Genomic DNA, 18,184 nt, shown 5'->3' on the forward strand with positions numbered 1-18,184 from the left:
GGCCCGGAGGGTAGCGGGTTAAGGTGTGAGCCTTGAGGAGGCAGCGTTTTCTGGGCTTCTCTCTGCTTCTCTCTCTCCAGAAGGTTCTGCCGGTCGCCCCAGCGCTGGGTACCGGGCTCTGCATCGCGCCGCCATGATGGGCCATCGTCCGGTGCTCGTGCTCAGTGAGTTGGGGGGAAGCCGGGGCAGGGACCCCCTTTCCGCCCCTTCCCTCCGCACTTCGCCGTGGGGCCCAGCCGGTCCCGCCCGGGTCGGGCCGCGCAGCCTTCCCGTCGCCTCGGAAGCCCCCGCCGCCGCTCCCCCGAGTGCCCCGACCGGGTCCCTGGTCTCCCTGGCCCTGGCCGAGCCGCCGGGCTGCGGGCACTCGCGCTCTCCGCGCCGCCGCACCCCTGCTCGCGTGGTTTTCGGTGCGGGGCTGGGGAGTGGGATGTGGCCTGGCCTGGCCTGGCCTCGGCGCCGTGGCCGGTGGGGCCGTGGCCGCGGGGCCCCGCCGGCTCGCCTGGCTCGAGCGTGCGGCCCTTTCTGGCGGCGCAGGCGCCTGTCCCCGTGGGATGGGGGGATTAGGTGCCGGGGGGGGGGGGAGCGGCCGAAAAGGGGGTCAGCGCACCGCCGGTGGTACCCGCGGCCAGTCTCCGTGGCAGCCCCCGGGGTCCCCTCCAGCGACGCGCTGCGGGGTCCGGCTTGGGTGTCCTCTGCGCCGCGATCTTTCCTGCGGAGTTTTCCTGGATTCCTCTCTGAGGGCCACCTCCATTGTCCTCGCTTGGGCCGTTCCCGTTTTTCGGGTAACTTGTGTACCCCGCTACAGGCTCTCGTCCCTCCCTTACGGGTTTCGGTGTACAAAAATGCAATAACGCGATTTCCTCCGTTTTCCCTGTCCCTAGGAAATAACTGTTTTCAGGGAAAAAAAAAAAAAAAGATTTCACCGAACTGGGGCAAAGCCGCCCTCGTTCTGATGAGTCTGCCGGACAGTCCAGGCGGGACTTTAGTTACCGCGACCTGAAACGGGAATCCAAATGCTGAGGGTCCTGAGCGTGTAGATGAGACGACTGGGTGAAAATTTTACCCGTTTAACCTGTAGGGAGTGTGTGATTTGAGAGGAGGGAGGGGAGCATTAGGTTGGTCTGGTTGGAGCCACGGGCTTGTCTCCATGGGGCGGGCCCAGGGCCGAGTGGTGCATCGTGAAGCCTTTTCCAGGTCTGCGTTTATCCCTGGCACTAGTGGCTAGAACCGAGTAGGCCTCCTGTCAGGATACGTGCTTAGCTCTGGCTGATGGTAGGGGTCCCTGAGGCATTCCTGTTCCAGCCAAGTGTGGAGCGAGCGTGTCTGGTAAACCGAGCCCCTCTCAGAGCTTGTTCTCCCTGCACAGCACACCGTGGGGGCACGGCAGTGATTGCGCTGGCACTGTCAGTGTGATTCCCTCTGCCCAAGTAGGAAGATAGGAACCCCCCAAACCCCTTCCTTTTTTGCATAAAGCAGTGATTGATGCTTTTTTTAGGTCAGCGGTCCTTTGAGAATCTGATCGCTCTAGAGCCTCTTCCCAGACAAGAACACAGTAGCTCCCCATTTTCTCCCAACCCCAGGAGTTCACCATTCCACTAGGGCCCACTCGTGGACCTCAGGTTATGAATCTGCTGTAAATACGTGAACGTTTGGTTCGTGGGAAGGCGATGACCAGGGCTCCAGGGTTGAAGTGTTAGGGATTGTTTGTGTGCCAGGGCTTGACATAAAGACGTAGCCACAAGTACGTATATTTACTTTTTTAACAGTTTTTTAAGGTATGTCGACACAATAACTTACACGTATTTGAAGGGTACGGTCCGGTGAGGGTTGACCCTTGTTACATCTAGAACACCTGTGTGTGTTTATTTTCAAAGGTCAGGGAATTAGAGTTTCTATACGGTGGGTGAATCCTGGTCTGTTGCATTTTATTTTATCTGTTTTAGGCCAGAACACAAAGCGTGAATCTGGAAGAAAAGTTCAGTCTGGAAACATCAATGCCGCTAAGGTAGTGTGTCTTTGAAGTAGTTTAAAGTTTGGATTAGTTTGCCTCCAGCTGCCTTCCCTGGTACTTTTGTATTCATTTGCAGTTAGGCAGAAGAAAATGTCCTTTCAGGCCATTTCTCTCATGGTGGTAGGTAGAAAGATACTCTCCCGCAGTGAGTTAGGCCTAATACCTGGGCATAATTCTGTTAGTGTATATTGTTTTGTAACCTGCTCGTGTCTGCCTGCCATTCCCCACGAGTTACTTGAGGGAAAGGACTGTCTTCCCGTTGGCATTCCTAGTGCCCGCTGTAGATCCTGGCGGGGTACTCAGCACGTGCTTCTGGACGAAAGAGTGAAACCTCCCCGGAGCTGGTTTAGCGCAGTGTGGAGGCCCCTGTCGTGGGAAGAAATGCTAACACGTGGACCCGCGGTTACCTGAGTTACGGGAACCGGAAGCTCCAGAAGCCACGTCCCCCTTTCCTGTGAAAAATTCTTTCTGCGTCCACCCTGAAATCACTCCCGGGGAGAAGTAGCAGCCCCTGGGGCTGTGACGTCCTGTACCGAACGTGCCTTCTGACCGGTGGTCCGCATCTGTCATTTTCTTTTCGCTAGACCATCGCGGACATCATCCGCACGTGCTTGGGACCCAAGTCCATGATGAAGGTAGGCCTGTCCCTTCCTGCACTTTCTGACTTCAGATTTTTCCTGTCTGTTACCTGGAACAGGTGTAACTTAGGTATGACTTACTTTTGTCCTAGATGCTTTTGGACCCCATGGGAGGCATTGTGATGACCAATGACGGCAACGCCATTCTCCGAGAGGTGTGACTTTTTCTTTAGCTTTCCAGTGTTCGCTTCGGCAGCACACATACTAAAATTGAACGTTTTGCTTTCTAGGAATTTTATAAAGGATCCGTAAAATTACGTATGCATGATGGTTAGTTTCTTAGGACTGCCGTGGCTTTAAACAGAAATTGATTTTCTCATAGAGTGGAGGCTAGAAGTGAAAAATCAAGGTGTCAGCAGGGCCCTCCTCCTTCTGAAAGCTCAAGAAAAGAATCTGTCTTTGATGCTACCAGCATCTGGTGGTTGACCGCAGTCTGTGACATTCCTTGGCCTGTGGACTCAGTCTCCTTTTTTTTTTTCTTTTAAGATTTTTATTTGACAGCAGGCACAAACGGGTGGAGGGGCAGAGGGAGAAGCCAACTCCCCACTGAGCAGAGAGCCTGACGTGTGGGGCTCTATCCCAGGGCCCTGAGATCATGACCTGAGCGGAAGGCAGAGTCCTAACCCACTGAGCCACCCAGGCGCCCCCTGTCTCCTTCTCAGTTGTTATAGGCCATTCTCCTGTTGTGGCTCTGTTATAAGGACAACAATGATTGGATATAGGGTCTGTCGTAATATCACACATGATCTAATTGTAGATCTTGATTACAACTGCAAAGACTGTGTTTCAGTAACATTCCCATTCACAGTTTCCAGAGGGTAGGACTTCAGCTGTCCTTTTGGAAAACACAGTTCAGCCGCAACACTGGGGCTCCTGGGAAGTAAGCTATGAAAGTAAGAGGCTCTTCTGTCTTTGAGAAACTTGAGTAGTTGAGTTGGGACACATTTTTCCCTAAAAAGAGGGGGACTTGGAGAGAGGATTCACTTAGATATTTTGGAGAGCCCTTAAAATCATGTAAGCTGTGGTAAAACGGTACTGGATAAGGGAGAGAATATAACAGCTCAAGAGTCAGGACCCAGTAGAGTGGGTTCCGAGGTCTTTGAGTATTGCTGATTCCGTGGCAATCTGTGTTTTCCTTCTCAGATTCAAGTCCAGCATCCAGCAGCCAAATCCATGATTGAAATTAGCCGGACGCAGGATGAAGAGGTTGGAGACGGGACCACATCAGTAATTATTCTCGGTAAGAGGGCGACAGCAGTGCTGATAAGGGAAGCTCGATTGAAACGTGAGGTTTTTTCTTTTTCCCCTTTTTTTTTTTTTTTTTAAGATTTTATTTATTTGGAGCACCTGCCTGGGTAGCTCAGTCATTAAACATCTGCCTTTGGCTCAGGTCATGATCTTAGGGTCCAGGGATCGAACCCGACATCGGGCTCCCTGCTCAGCAGGGGGCCTGCTTCTCTCCTTCACTCCTGCTCGTGCACGCGTGCGCGCGCGCTCTCTCTCTCTCTCTCTGTCAAGTGGACAAAATCTTTAAAGATATATATGTTTATCGGAGAGAGAGACAAAGAGATCGCAAGCAGCGTGGAGGGCTACAGGGAGAAGGGGAGGGGCCCACGTAAGACTTGATCCCCATGACCTGAGCCGAAGGTAGACGCTTTACCTGCTGAGTCACCCAGGTGATCAAAACATGAAGATTTTTATCGGAAATAACATATGTGTCCTATTTTAATAAGGAAATTATTACCAGTCCGCTAATTCCAAATATTTAAATAATTTATTGGTAATTTTTTGTGTATTTTCTCCAAGTGAGCATAAAACATTCATTATAGTGTAGGATGAACTAAAAACCTGGTTGAACAAAATACAGTGTGTTCTTGTCATTCACGGTAAGTTGCATTCTAGAAAGTCACCACAGACGCTGAGTTCGCAAGCACTAAACCGTCCGTCCTGGAGTAGATCCGTGTCCGGCTCCTTTGAGCCTCTACACACTCTTTAATACCTACACACCTTACTGCATTTGTTTGGTGGGGGGGGGGGGCAGGGGAGAGGCTGAGGGCAGAGGGGGAGAAACCCAAGCAGAGTTCCCGTAGCGACGGGAGCTTGGAGCCTGATAGGGAGCTCGATCCCACGACCATGAGATCATGACAGCTGAAACCAAGAATCAGGTGCCCTCATACCTCACTTAATGTGAGGGGTTTTTTGGTTTGTTTTATTTATTTCTATTTCAATTTTTTAGAAAGGTTTTATTTATTTGGGGGAGAGAGTGATCGAGAGCACGAGCAGGAAGGAGAGAGAACAGGCTCCCCGCCGAGCAGGAAGCCTGATACCGGCCGCAGTCCCAGCACCTTGGGATTAGGACCTGAGCCAAGACCAGATGGTTAGCTGGCTGAGCCACCCAGCCTCCCCTACTTATTTTTAAAGTAATCTCCCAGTTCACCGGGGTGGCTCAGTTGGTTAAGCGTTTGCCTTTGTCTAGGATCATGATCAGGGTCTTGGGATCAAGTCCTGCATTAGGCTCCTTGCTTAAAGGGGAGCCTTGCTTCTCCCTCTGCCTGCCGCTCCCCCTGCCTGTGCTCCCACGTGAGCCAGTGCGCTCTCTCTGACAGATAAATAAAATTATAAATAGAATAAAAAACCAACCAAATAAATAATTTCTACTTCCAGCATGGGGTTTGAGCTCATAACCATAAGGTCAAGAGTTGACGCCTTTCCAAGTGAGCTAGCCAGGCACCTCTCGGTTTGTTTTTTGTTTTGTTTTGTTTCTGTTTGTTGTTTTGTTTTGTTTTTAAGATTTTATTTACTTATTTTGTAAAGAGAAAGCGATCACAAGCAGGCAGAGAAGCAAGCAGGGCAACGGGGGTGGGGGTGGGTGGTGCGTTGCAGGTTCCCTGCCAAGTGGAGAGCCCAATGTGGGCTCTCCTGTGTGGTTCAGTCGTTAAGCGTCAGACTTTTGGTTTCAGCTTAGGTCACGATCTCATGGGTCCTGAGGTCAAACCTAGCGTCAAGCTCTGTGCTGAGCAGAGTCTGCTTGAGAGTTTCTCCCTCCTCTTCCCCCTTCCCCTCCGCCCACTTGCACAGGGGCATGCACACGCTGTCTCTCTTTTTCTCAAATAAATAAATTATTTATTTTTTAAAGGTTTTATTTATTTGAGAGAGCAAGGGATCATGAGTGGGGGGAAGGATAGAGGGAGAAGCAGAGTTCCCACTAAACGGAGCCCGGGGTGCCTGGTGGCTCAGTGGGTTAAGCCTCTGCCTGTGGCTCAGGTCATGATCTCAGGGTCCTGGGATCAAGCCCCGTATCGGGCTCTCTGCTCAGCGGAGAGCCTGCTTCCCCCTCTCTCTCTGCCTGCCTCTCTGCCTAACTTGTGATCCCTCTGTCAAATAAGTAAATAAAATCTTAAAACGCAAGACTCGATCCCGGGACCCAGGGATCATGACCTGAGCCAAAGGCAGATGCTCAAATGACTGAGCCACCTGGGCGCTCCACAATAAATAAATTTTTAAATAAAAATAAGGACACATTATGTAATACATGTTGCTGATTCATTGAACTCACAGCCAGTAGCACCGTAACTCACACCTGAACGAGGCTTTTGTAATGTGTTTTCTCTGTAAGGCACGTCACTTTTCTTGCACTTAGGAAGGCTGGGCTGGACTAGTGCTATGCTTGGGCCAGTTTAAACAGTGAAGTCAACAAAATGCACAAAAATGTGAACCTGTATTGCATAAAGTGTGGGAGCTGAAGCAGGGCAGGGCATCGCATCGCGTGACTCGAGTGTTCATCTCAGCACGTGTGTGTGAGTGACAATGAAAATGCCCCTGATTTGGGGCTCAAAGATAACATTTTATTTATTTATTTGACAGAGACCATGAGAGGGAACACAAGCAGTGGGAGTGGGAGAGGGAGAAGCAGGCTGCCTGCTGAGCAGGGAGCCCGATGCAGGGCTCGATCCCAGGACCCTGGGACCATGACCTGAGCCAAAGGCAGATGTTCAGCAACTGAGCCATCCAGACGCCCTTACAGATGACATTTTAGCCAGTTGTGCGGTTGACAGATGTCGACAATGAGTCTTGACCGTACATATTTTAATAACATCTTTCCATTTTCTGTAGGATCATAAAGGATCAGTTCTGAAAATTTGACGTTGCCTTTATTTCTCTGTGTGTTTTAAGTCAATGGAGAAATGTTTATAATCAAGGCATTTATTTTTTAAAATCTGATTTCAGTAATACATTGTTGAGGAAATCACCATCACCCTATCTCTCTTCCACCCCCCTGCAACCCTCAGTTTGTTTTGTGAGATTAAGAGTCTCTTATGGTTTGTCTCCCTCCTAATCCCATCTTGTTTCATTTTAAGGAAATGAACTCTTTTAACAGATGTCAGTTTATGATGTTGGCCCACATGCCTGGAAGTAGAGTGCATATAACAGAATTATTGTATGAACTTTTAAAGTGATGTTTTCAGTTATTTTTAGGAAGTAGAGAGTTGGGTGGAGATGTAGTGTGTCACCACCAACTAAGCACTTGGTTATTTATTTTTTTTTTTCCTAAAGATTTAATTTATTTATTTGACAGAGAGAAATCACAAGTAGACGGAGAGGCAGGCAGAGAGAGAGGGAAGCAGGCTCCCTGCCGAGCAGAGAGCCCGATGTGGGACTCGATCCCAGGACCCTGAGATCATGACCTGAGCCGAAGGCAGCGGCTTAATCCACTGAGCCACCCAGGCGCCCAACACTTGGTTATTTTTTGACGGAGCGTGAGCTGGGGTTGGGCGGGGAGCAGAGGGAGAGAGGGGGGCTTCAGCGGACCCCCTTCTGATCGGAGCTGGACTCAGGGCTCCGTTCCTCTGGCCCTGAGATGACCTGAGTCGAAACCCAGGGTCGGATGCTTAACCTGGAGAGCGACCCAGGTGCCCACTAAGCATTTGTTCAGACCCGGTTCTCTTTGAGGAGTGAAAATTAGGTGTGGCTAGTTCTGTGCTTGGAAAATTCGGAGGATGCAAGAAGGAAGACAGACTTGATATGCTTTCCCACTGTTTCGTGGCTGCAGATGAGCAGTAGGCACCAGGCAGGCTTTCCTAGCTAATAACCTAGTTAAATCTCCCGGAGAGATTAGGGGTTAAGTATCCACGAGTCTAGGTAGCTCTGATAAAGAAAACCCTGCTGTTCCTAGAGTCATTCTTCTTCGAAGTTGTCCTCACTGTTCTCTAACAGGCCATACCCTTTCCTAAGTGAACTTACTCCAGCGTATTTTAAAATGCGTATTTCTGGACGCACCTGGGTGGGCTCAGTCAGTTAAGTGTCTGACTTGGTTATGGCTTAGATGATGATCTCAGGGTCGTGGGATCGAGCCCCGCATTAGGCTCCACACTCGGTGCAGAGTCTGCTTGTCCCCTCCTCCCCTTCCGCCCCTCCTGCCACGTGTGCACATGCGTGTGTGTGCGCTCGCTCTCAAACTGAATAAAGTCTGTAAAAAAATAATTGCTTAATTATTTTAACAGGTATTTTGGTCACTTAGGAATTGGTGTAAGGTATCGAATTCAAACATTGAAGCATGTGCCAAAGTACATTTGTTTTTGTTTTTAAGATTTTATTTATTGGACAGAGACACAGCGAGAGAGGGAACACAAGCAGAGGGAGTGGGAGAGGGAGAAGCAGGCCTCCCGCTGAGCAGGGAGCCTGATGCAGGGCTCGATCCCAGGACCCTGGGGTCATGACCTGAGCCGCAGGCAGACGCTTAAGGATTGAGCCACTCAGGCGCCTCTCAAAGAGTACACTTGTGAACCTTGACACATTTGTGTACATTTTTTTTTTCATTTGTGTACATTTTAACAATCAGTGTTAGTGGACAGGTAGTACAAGCAAATTGTACAAAAGATCTTTTTTTTTTTTTAATTGTTACAAAAAGTACATTTGTCTCTCCAAACTTTTTTGTTAAGAAACAGACTTGTGGGGCGCCTGGGTGGCTCAGTGGGTTAAAGCCTCTGCCTTTGGCTCAGGTCATGATCCCAGGGTTCTGGGATCGAGCTCTGCATCGGGCTCTGCTCAGCGGGGAGTCTGCTTCCTCCTATCTGCCTGCTTCTCTGCCTACTTGTGATCTCTGTCTGTCAAATAAATAAAATCTTTAAAAAAAAAAAAAGAAGAAGAAACAGACTTGTGTGTATATGTGCATCTCTATATCTATTTGTGTGTGTTAGAAAGTAAAGACAAATTTTTTTAGTAAGGGGATGTTTCACAAATAATCTCTCAGTAAATTTTGTAAAATTTTTGTGGTTATGCTTCCAGGTATAAGGTTTTTATGTGTATTTTTGTTTTTAGTACAAATGGTTTCTCTGCCTCCCAGGTTCCGAGAGAATCATAAACAAGTCCGTTTTCCTTTATATGTTTTTCCTTCTGGAGTCTTTGGGGGGGAAAAATGTCTCCTTTTGCTTGGAAAACTGGTGACAAACGCTGATCTTGAAAGATCAAGTGAATAAACTGTGTTCAATCTTCGATCACTTAAAGCATGTCTGGTGAGGGTATTTTTTTCATGGATTGCCTTGTATAAAGTATAAAATTTGGATTACAAAAAAATTTTATTAACAGTCCATTGGCATAGGTTTTGGGACCGTCTATTTTAGGGAAAATGATGAGGTATTTTTAGAAGTCTCATGAAGTTGCCTTGAAATCTTGGTACTTTATTAAAAAAAAAACACGATTGGGACGCCTGGGTGGCTCAGTTGGTTAGGCAGCTGCCTTCGGCTCGGGTCGTGATCCCAGCGTCCTGGGATCGAGTCCCGCATCGGGCTCTTTGCTCAGCAGGGAGCCTGCTTCTCCCTCTGCCTCTGCCTGCCATTCTGTCTGCCTGTGCTCACTCTCTTCCCCTCTCTCTCTCTGATAAATAAATAAAATTAAAAAAAAAAAAAACACGATGGCTTGTGTGTCTCTTTTCAGCGGGGGAGATGCTGTCTGTGGCCGAGCACTTCCTGGAGCAGCAGATGCACCCGACGGTGGTGATCAGTGCGTACCGCAAGGCCCTGGACGACATGATCAGCACCCTTAAGAAGATCAGGTATTGAGATCAGAGCTACTGTCAGCCGTGGGGGCCTGGAAGACGGAGGTGTTCTGCGGTGGTGAAGGAAGGCGCATCACCAGGGCTTGACACTGTCGTCCTGTATGCGAGGAGGAGAGAGGAGGACGGCAGAAGACAGGACAAGGACACAGGGCACAGAGCGGACAGAGGGAGTTGGGTTCAGTTCTCCCACATGTCTTCGGGTTATATGCAGTTTGCTTGTTCCCCTGTTAGGGGCTGCCATGGAAAATGTGTAGCAAAATAGACCCACCTTCTCAAAGCTTAGATGCCAGTGGGGGGAGTTAGTTGAAGAGTTGGATAACTAATTATTCAGGATTTAATACTACAGTGCCCTACCATCACGTAGGATTATGACTCATGCAGTTAAGTCTCTAGTAAAATGCTGAGGAGGGCGGTAGCCGGCAGTTTTCCATTAAAGTCAGGAGGAGTGGGACTGAAAATCTGTTTGAGTCCCATCTAGGAATTAAAGAACTTGCTGTTCATCTGCTGTGTACTAATAGGGTAACGATAGGAGTGTGGAAAGGCAGGACTTCTAAAATCAGAGGATGTGAGGTCATGACAACGCAGAATGTCCTGGGTTTAAAAATTCTGTGTAAAGCCTCTACTCTGTTGTGGTTGGGTGTTTGGTACATACGCCTCAAGTAACTTGGCGAGCTGTGTGTTGTAGTACCTGCTGAGAAACGGAGTGTATGTTAAAGTCTGTCTAGCACTTTCAGGGAATGTGGTGTTTGCCTGAAATTATTTTTATGAAGTAAGCTGTAAGAATGTAGAGATAACGAAAGGACTTATTGAGTTTGTGGAGCTGAATTGATAGTTTCTCTTATCAAACAATAATTGTCTGAATGTCCTAGGTGATACTTGTCGAGCTGTTGTTTCTTCTCTAAAATCCATAATTCTTGGGGCGCCTGGGTGGCTCAGTCGGTGAAGCATCTTCCTTCGGCTCAGGTTATGATCCCAGCGTCCTGGGATTAAGTCCTACCTCGGGCTTCTTCCTCAGTAGAGTCTGCCTCTCCCCCGGCTCATGCTGTCTCAAATAAATATTTAAAAAAAATAAAATCCAGGGGCACCTGGGTGGCTCAGTGGGTTAAGCCTCTGCCTTCAGCTCGGGTCGCGATCTCTGGGTCCTGGGATTGAGCCCCGCCTCAGGCTCTCTGTCAGCGGGGAGCCTGCTTCCCCCTCTCTGCCTGCCTCTCTGCCTACTTGTGATCTCTGTCTCTGTCAAATAAATAAAATCTTTAAAAGAAAAATCCATTAATTCAAGAGCTATGTAATGATAGCATAGCATATGCCTTACACTGTTACATGAAAATTCGGTTTAGGTGGTGTCCAAGGTCTTGTAGAACTTCGGTTTTATGGTTGCAGATAGTCTCACCACATACAGGTGTGTGCTGCTGTTAGGAGAGGCTGAACACAAACACGGCATGTGGTTCACCACGGAATCAGCTGCTTGAGGATAGTGCGGGCTGAGGGGGGTTACCAGGACGAGCTCTCGGCATTTACTAGTGGTGGGATAAGGTGTCAGAGGCAAAATGTGTTTTGACCCAAGTTACAAAGTGGAGTTTATTTGGTTGAAGCAGAAGATAAAGAACACACCATGTTTCTGTAAACTCTTAAGTCTGGAGGGTCGTCAGGCATGAGGAGACACTGGTCGGATTTGAGATCGCTTCCAGGGAGGGCTTAGTTGCAGTCTTGTTGAAAGGCACGGGGAGGGACAGTTCTGCCCGTTGCCCCCCCACCGGGGTCCCTAGGCTGTAGATGAGGGACTTCCTCGACCGTCCGAGCTGTCCGCTGAGCACACTGCCTGCCTCTTCCTCCAGTACCCCTGTGGACACCAGTAACCGAGACGTGATGCTGAACATCATCAACAGCTCTATCACCACCAAAGCCATCAGCCGGTGGGCCTCGCTGGCCTGCAGCATCGCCCTCGACGCCGTCCGGACGGTGCAGTTTGAGGAGAACGGTCGCAAGGAGATCGACATCAAGAAGTACGCCCGGGTGGAGAAGGTGAGCTCGTCCGCGCGCTTGCAGGACGCGCTGCTTCCGAGCGGGAGTCGCCTCACTTGGGAGGACCGAGGGTCGTGTTTTTATAGTTAGAACATTTGCTGCCCAGAAAACTGCAGCTTGAAAAAGAAGGTACCCAGGAGGTGTTCCCAGAATAGTTCTGCTGCTTTCAGTGCTGTTCCTCCGCAAGGCTTCCGGGGGCTGGAGGAGGGCTTCTCGGTGTCTCTGTGTCTGGGCCTCTTGGTGAGGCTGTGACCCAGGCCCCAGAAAGCGCTCCCCGGCTCTGCTCCTTGGAGGACCAAAAGTAGCATTAATAGCCGTGGGCCTGTAGGTGGAGCCCCAAGCCTAAAACATCTGAGAGAATCTTTGCGAGTCCCTGAATTTCTCAGCGTCTCCACTGACCTTCAGATCGGGGTCCTGGTCCGTGATTGGTGTGCCTCCTGGAGGCAGAAGTGTGGTTACAGCAGGGAAAAAGCGACGTCAGAAACCTGAATGTGCTCATTCGGGAAAGCCGAGTGTCTGGGAAGGGAGTTGAGAACTGGCTGCTCTTGGTTGTGGATGAAAAGTGGGTCTTTTGCTCAGATACCGGGGGGCATCATTGAAGACTCGTGTGTCCTGCGGGGAGTCATGATTAACAAAGACGTGACCCATCCCCGAATGCGGCGCTACATCAAGAACCCACGCATCGTGCTGCTGGACTCCTCTCTGGAGTACAAGAAGGGAGAAAGCCAGGTGAGGCTCCCGGCCCGCCTCCTCACCGCTGGGGGAGGACTCGGATGCGAATAGGACACGGAAGTAAAGGCGTGTTTGTTACCCTGCCTGCTGCGTCCGCTACCTGCATGTCTAGTTTCTGCTTCCCACGGGAATCCTTTCCCGGTGTTGGAGCTGATTCTGATTTCCCTTCACAGCTGAGGGATTCAAAGCTCAGAGAAGGTAGATTAATTGGGGAACACAACCGTCCCGGCCAGGTCAGGGTTTGAACGCAGCTCTGTTGGCTTCGGTTCCATACTGCCATGCCACCTCTCCTGACACGAGTAGAACATAGGGTCAGGGGTAATTCAGCTTGGGAATGTCAAGGAATTTTCAGAGGGAGGAGGTTCTCCAGGCTTTTACTCTGTGTGGCTAGAATAAAATAACAGGCTCGTTAACGCAGGCATTGGGAGGAAGGTGTATTTTGTTGGCAGGAAGAATTAAGACCCAGATACTATGCACACTGACGGGCCGGAGGGAACATTGCACTAGGGTCCGGGACCTCAGGCCACAAACTCCCCTGAATGCCTTTGCCTTTGACATTTCCACTTAATGTGTAATTAAACATTAACACGGAACCACACTCCTGAAACCAATAAGACATTATGTGTTAATTTAAAAAAAGGAAAAAAAGTGAAGGCATTCAGCTGCAGGGCTGGAGCTGAACGGGCTCCCGAGGGCTGGGCTTCCAGCCGGCAGGCCTCTCGGACCTGTAAGTCCGCAGCTTTCTCCACCTCGCAGACTGACATCGAGATCACGAGAGAGGAGGACTTCACGCGGATCCTGCAGATGGAGGAGGAGTACATCCAGCAGCTCTGTGAGGACATCATCCGTCTGAAGCCCGATGTGGTCATCACAGAGAAGGGCATCTCAGGTAGGACTCCATTCGCTTCCCCTCCCGGTGAGCAGAAGAGGGTGGCTGCCCCCCCGCCCCCCGTTGGCGTGGACCGAATGTAAACGCGACGGTGTGGGGTACGTTGGGGATGACACCGGTTCAGGACCCAGGATTCCGGCTTCCAATTTGACGTCTCTGTTCTCGGGTTTACAGATTTAGCTCAGCACTACCTCATGCGGGCCAACATCACAGCCATCCGCAGAGTCCGGAAGACAGACAACAACCGCATCGCCAGGTGAGTTGGCCACGTGAAGATGAGATTCCTCCTTCCCGTGTGTTTTCCTTTTGGAGCTTTATAATGTGGTTCCTGTTACCTGAAAAGGTTTAACGTAGGACACAGTCAGATTGGGTATTGATGGCCATAACCTGGGCTTAGCTGTGTGCTGTCTCCAGAAAGGCTCCGGACCCGCAGCTGCCTGCTGCTGGCCAGTAGTGACAGGCTCAGGCTTAGACGTCTGTGGTCCCTGCCTCAGGGTCTGTCACGGCCTGTCTGCGGTAGCTCGGCCTAGAGCACGGCTGTTGGATTCCCTGACTGGATCTTCAGCTGCTGGTCATGTAGCTTACGACTGACTCGCTGTTTGCAGATTCTGTGTTCACATACCATTCGTTTCTGATACTAATTTTTATTTTAAAAAGCTGAGTCTACCCCAGTGTCAAATATCAGATCCAAGTCAAGTGTTATACTTCCGCCAGCTCTGAAAGGGCTCTGAGTGCGCACAGCTACAGAGGGCGGACCGTGGGCCCGGGAGTGGGGGGCCCGGGAGTGGGGGGCCCGGGCAGGTGAGTTCCGTGCTCCGTGGAGTGGAGTCAGACGCACACTCACGGACTCCCTTTCCTCCCTTCTGGACTTCACGCTGTCTTGAGTGCAGCTCCGTTACTGGCCTGGAGCTCTCATTGGGCCTTGCGGGACGCAGCGCGTCTGGAAAGGACTGTAACGTGGCGCACACGGTAGATGCGCCCAGGAGCACATTTGTCCGGTGCCGAAGGGCCACAGAACATCCTCGGGTCAAACTGCACCTGCTTGTCTCATTGTTCCGTGTATTTGCAGTTTATTAGCCCTGTCCGTGCAAGGACACGTCACATACACGTGTTTGAGAATCTTACTGCCGGGCAGCCAGGAGCTCCCGCGTTACGTTGCCGTGTTTCCAGCAATCCACTTCGGGCCTTACCCCAGCCACTGGCCTCCGGCTGGGAAGATGAGTAGAAGCCCCCAAAGTCACATGCCCCCCCCAATCTGGTCAACAGAGCTTGCGGGGCCCGGATAGTCAGCCGGCCAGAAGAGCTGAGAGAAGAAGATGTTGGGACAGGAGCAGGCGTGTTGGAAATCAAGAAAATTGGAGACGAGTACTTCACGTTCATCACCGACTGCAAGGACCCCAAGGCCTGTACTGTTCTCCTGCGCGGGGCCAGCAAGGAGCTGCTCTCCGTGAGTCTGCCTTGGGGGCGTGCGCGCCGGAACTGGGTCGTTGTTTCTTTCTCTCTTTCTCTCTTTCTCTCTTTTTTCTCTTTTTTCTTTTCTCTCTTTTCTCTCTCTTCTTTCTTTTCTTTCTTTCTTTCTGATTTTATTTATTTATTTGACAGAGATCCCAAGCAGGCAGAGAGAGGGGGAGGCAGGCTTCTTGCTGAGCAGAGGGCCCGAGCGGGGCTCCATCCCAGGACCCTGGGATCATGACCTGAGCCGAAGGCAGAGGCTTTAACCCACTGAGCCACCCCAGGTGCCCTGGGTCGTTCTGTTTCTTGAGAGAGGCCCCTAAGACCTAAAATCCTTCTGTTGCCCATTCATAGCCATTTAATTTTTGATATGTGGCCACAAGTATCTTCTTTTTTAAGTGAATAATAATTTTTTTAAAGATCTTATTTAGTTGGGGCACCTGGGTAGGCTTCGTCGTTGTATGTCTGCCTTCAGCTTGGGTCATGATCCAGGGTCCTGGGGTCAAACCCACATCAGGCTCCCTGCCCAGGGAGAAGCTGCTGCTCTCTCCGGCCCCCCCGCTTGTGTTCCCTCTCTCTGTGTCTCTCTCTGTCAAATAAAATCTTTAAAAAAAAAATAAAAGATTTTATTTGACACGAGCACAAGGAGGGGGAGCAGCAGGCAGAGAAGGGGAAGCCGGCTCCCCACTGAGCAGGGGGCCTGATGTAGGACTCGATCCTGAGACCCCAGGATCACGACCTGAGCCAAAGGCAGACATTCAACCAACTGAGCCACCCAGGCGCCCTGAAAAACAATTTTTTAGGGGCATTGGGTTGGCTCACTGGATAAACACGCAGCTTGAGTTCAAGCTCCGCCTTAGGTACAGAGATTACATGTGTATGTAATTTTTAAAAAATTATTAATTATAAAAAAACCACATAAAATTTACCATCTGAACCATTTTTGAGTATGTAGTTCCGTACATATTTACATTCTCGGGCCATAGATCTTCAGAACCTTGTCATCTTGCCAGACATACCCGTTTGGCAGTGACTCACCATTTCCCCAGTAACCACTGCTTCCTTATTTCTTAAGCTGACGTTACAAATACCACTTTTGTCCCAGGTTAGGTAACTTACCCAAAGGTGCACAAGCAGGGCCTGTGGCGCCCGGCTCCCGCAGCGCCGTGGGACGGGACGGAGGGGGACTGCTCTGTGTCGCCTGACTTCACCCCCCGCCTTCTCACACACCTGTAGTCCCTGTGCTTCTGCGAGGTGCAGGGCGTCTGCTCTGCCCCACAGTGTTCTAGGGACCTTTCCAGCTGCCCCTCCTTGATGGTTTACCAGACGTGACAGTTAGGGAGCCCTCGAGTGCCTCTGATGTGTCCCTGAGTCCCCAGCCTTGGGCTTCATGTCATCCGTTTGCTTTCCCAAGGAAGTGGAACGCAACCTCCAGGATGCCATGCAGGTCTGCCGCAACGTCCTCCTGGACCCCCAGCTGGTTCCGGGGGGTGGGGCCTCGGAAATGGCCGTGGCCCACGCCTTGACAGAGAAGTCCAAGGCCATGACCGGTGTGGAACAGTGGCCATACAGGGCTGTTGCCCAGGCCTTAGAAGTCATCCCTCGCACCCTGATCCAGAACTGTGGGGCCAGCACCATTCGTCTGCTTACCTCCCTTCGGGTGAGTTCCTTCCCACGCTTTGCTCCTGACGGGGTGGGGAGAGCTGCTTGGCCCAGGGGGATGGTTCACATCTGTGCGTCTGGCTCTCCTGACAGCTTGTACCTTCAGGTGTCCCCTCTCTCTCTCCGAACACTCGATGTGTTTGCAGTCATTGTCATTACCTTGTCTCATGTCACTGTTTTTGCCTTATTATGTCATGTTCCTGCCCACTTGTTTCTGGTGTTTTCCCTTGAGCTGTTGATACTTCTTCCGACTCCAGGCCAAGCACACCCAGGAGAACTGTGAGACGTGGGGTGTAAATGGTGAGACAGGCACCTTGGTGGACATGAAGGAACTGGGCATCTGGGAGCCGTTGGCCGTGAAGCTGCAGACGTACAAGACGGCAGTGGAGGTGAGGCACCTGAGTGCGCTGGGCCGCGGGCGGGCACGTCCCTGGAAACCAGCGTGTTGGGCTCGATCTTGAAGGGGGCTTAGAAGACAGAGGGTTCTCGGAAGGTCTCGCGGAGTATCCTTTTCTGTACCCCCCTCTAGCTCATGCAGAAAGCAAGGTGACCCCACGAGATGTGGCCCTTGCTGAGGGAGAGCTGCGTTTTCCGTGCCAGCTCCGTCAGGGTAGACGGCAGATAAAATGCTAACTACGTGGAGGAGCTCGGTGTTGGGTTTTAAAGAAAACAAGCGCTCTTGCGGTCTCTGCTGACCTCTTTGGGGCTGTGGTTTTCCCCCAGACGGCAGTTCTCCTGCTGCGGATTGATGACATCGTCTCGGGCCACAAAAAGAAGGGGGATGACCAGAGCCGGCAAGGCGGGGCTCCCGATGCTGGCCAGGAGTGAGTGGCCGGCACCCAGACCTCGACGCGGAGCCGGCAGAGGCTCCCTCTTCCCTGAGCCAGACCGCCAGGGACACTGTGGATGTCTTTGCTTGGAAGGGTTCGGGTTGAGGGGCAGCCCAGCCCCTTTTCTGCCCCAGCTCAGTTTGCAAAAGGCGCTGACATGTAATTCTTCTCTGTTGTAAGCTTTCCATTTAATTTAGTTTGCTTCCGACGATTAAATCTAAGTCATTTGAGACGGTGGTTCTGTGTTTTTCAGTCTTGAGTCTTATCTCCGCCTCCTGGTGAAGAGGGAGGAGGAGGAGACCTTACTGGGGAGGAAGGGGGACCGGAAGGAGGCAGGCACCCGCCTCCTTGAAGGCGTTTTTCAGACTTCCCAGTAGGTGCTGGTCGGGAAGACTCTTGGAATCCAAAGGGTCGGACTTCCCACTGGAAGCAGCACCGCCTTGTATAAAGGGCCCAGAGAACAGGAGGAACCTGTCCAGCCCCTGGGTGTTCCCGCTGGGGGTTGTGTAGACAGCAACACCCAGTGCGCGCCACGGCTCAGGCGTTTGCCCTAAAGAGCATGAACCTGGGGTTTTTCTGTTGTTCCCTTTAACTTTCAGAATCCCTCGCGTCTTACCTGGAATGCTTTTCTTCCTGACCGCGTCTGTCCCCCGGCCTGCTGGCGTGCCCTGGCGCGCTCCGGTCGCCGGAGGGCCTCTGCCTCCTTGCTGGCGGTCGTGGAAGGTTTAATTGTGTTTCATGCTTTGTTCTTATCCGGACAGGAAAATAACGGCCAGGGATGCTGGAGGCCAGGTGGGGCCGGCCTGTGATTTCTTCAGGGTCCGTGTTGGCCCCTGGGCCCTTCACATCCCCTTTGTCCTTAGGAGTCATACGGTCAGCCCTTCCCTCCTCCCC

The 18,184-nt window shown here is 51.1% G+C and overlaps 1 protein-coding gene across 2 annotated transcripts; it reads left to right on the plus strand.

Moving 5' to 3' along the window:
• The first annotated feature begins 133 nt into the window (after positions 1 to 133).
• CCT3 (chaperonin containing TCP1 subunit 3) lies at positions 134 to 17,527 on the plus strand. Of its 2 annotated transcripts, none has more exons than XM_032318097.1 (14): positions 134 to 164; positions 1,944 to 2,005; positions 2,596 to 2,646; positions 2,742 to 2,804; positions 3,793 to 3,889; positions 9,583 to 9,700; positions 11,539 to 11,725; positions 12,305 to 12,454; positions 13,214 to 13,346; positions 13,521 to 13,602; positions 14,613 to 14,793; positions 16,213 to 16,458; positions 16,718 to 16,849; positions 17,184 to 17,527. In XM_032318097.1, the coding sequence occupies exons 1-14, from the start codon at positions 134 to 136 to the stop codon at positions 17,286 to 17,288; spliced, it is 1,638 nt and encodes a 545-aa protein (XP_032173988.1). In that variant the 3' UTR covers positions 17,289 to 17,527. The 2 variants fall into 2 exon arrangements, with proteins under 2 accessions (XP_032173988.1, XP_032173989.1); XM_032318098.1 differs by lacking the exon at positions 134 to 164 and adding an exon at positions 764 to 782 and having other exon boundaries at positions 17,184 to 17,288.
• Positions 17,528 to 18,184: the final 657 nt, after the last annotated feature.

Source organism: Mustela erminea, chromosome 17, assembly GCF_009829155.1.
Source record: "Mustela erminea isolate mMusErm1 chromosome 17, mMusErm1.Pri, whole genome shotgun sequence".
Classification (NCBI taxonomy): domain Eukaryota; kingdom Metazoa; phylum Chordata; class Mammalia; order Carnivora; family Mustelidae; genus Mustela; species Mustela erminea.

Coding starts and splice junctions, on each gene's coding strand:
- CCT3 (XM_032318097.1), top strand. CDS start 134: ATGATGGGCCATCGTCCGGTGCTCGTGCTCA. Junction 13,347..13,520: donor CACAGAGAAGGGCATCTCAG/GTAGGACTCCAT, acceptor TCGGGTTTACAG/ATTTAGCTCAGCACTACCTC. Junction 16,459..16,717: donor GTCTGCTTACCTCCCTTCGG/GTGAGTTCCTTC, acceptor TTCCGACTCCAG/GCCAAGCACACCCAGGAGAA.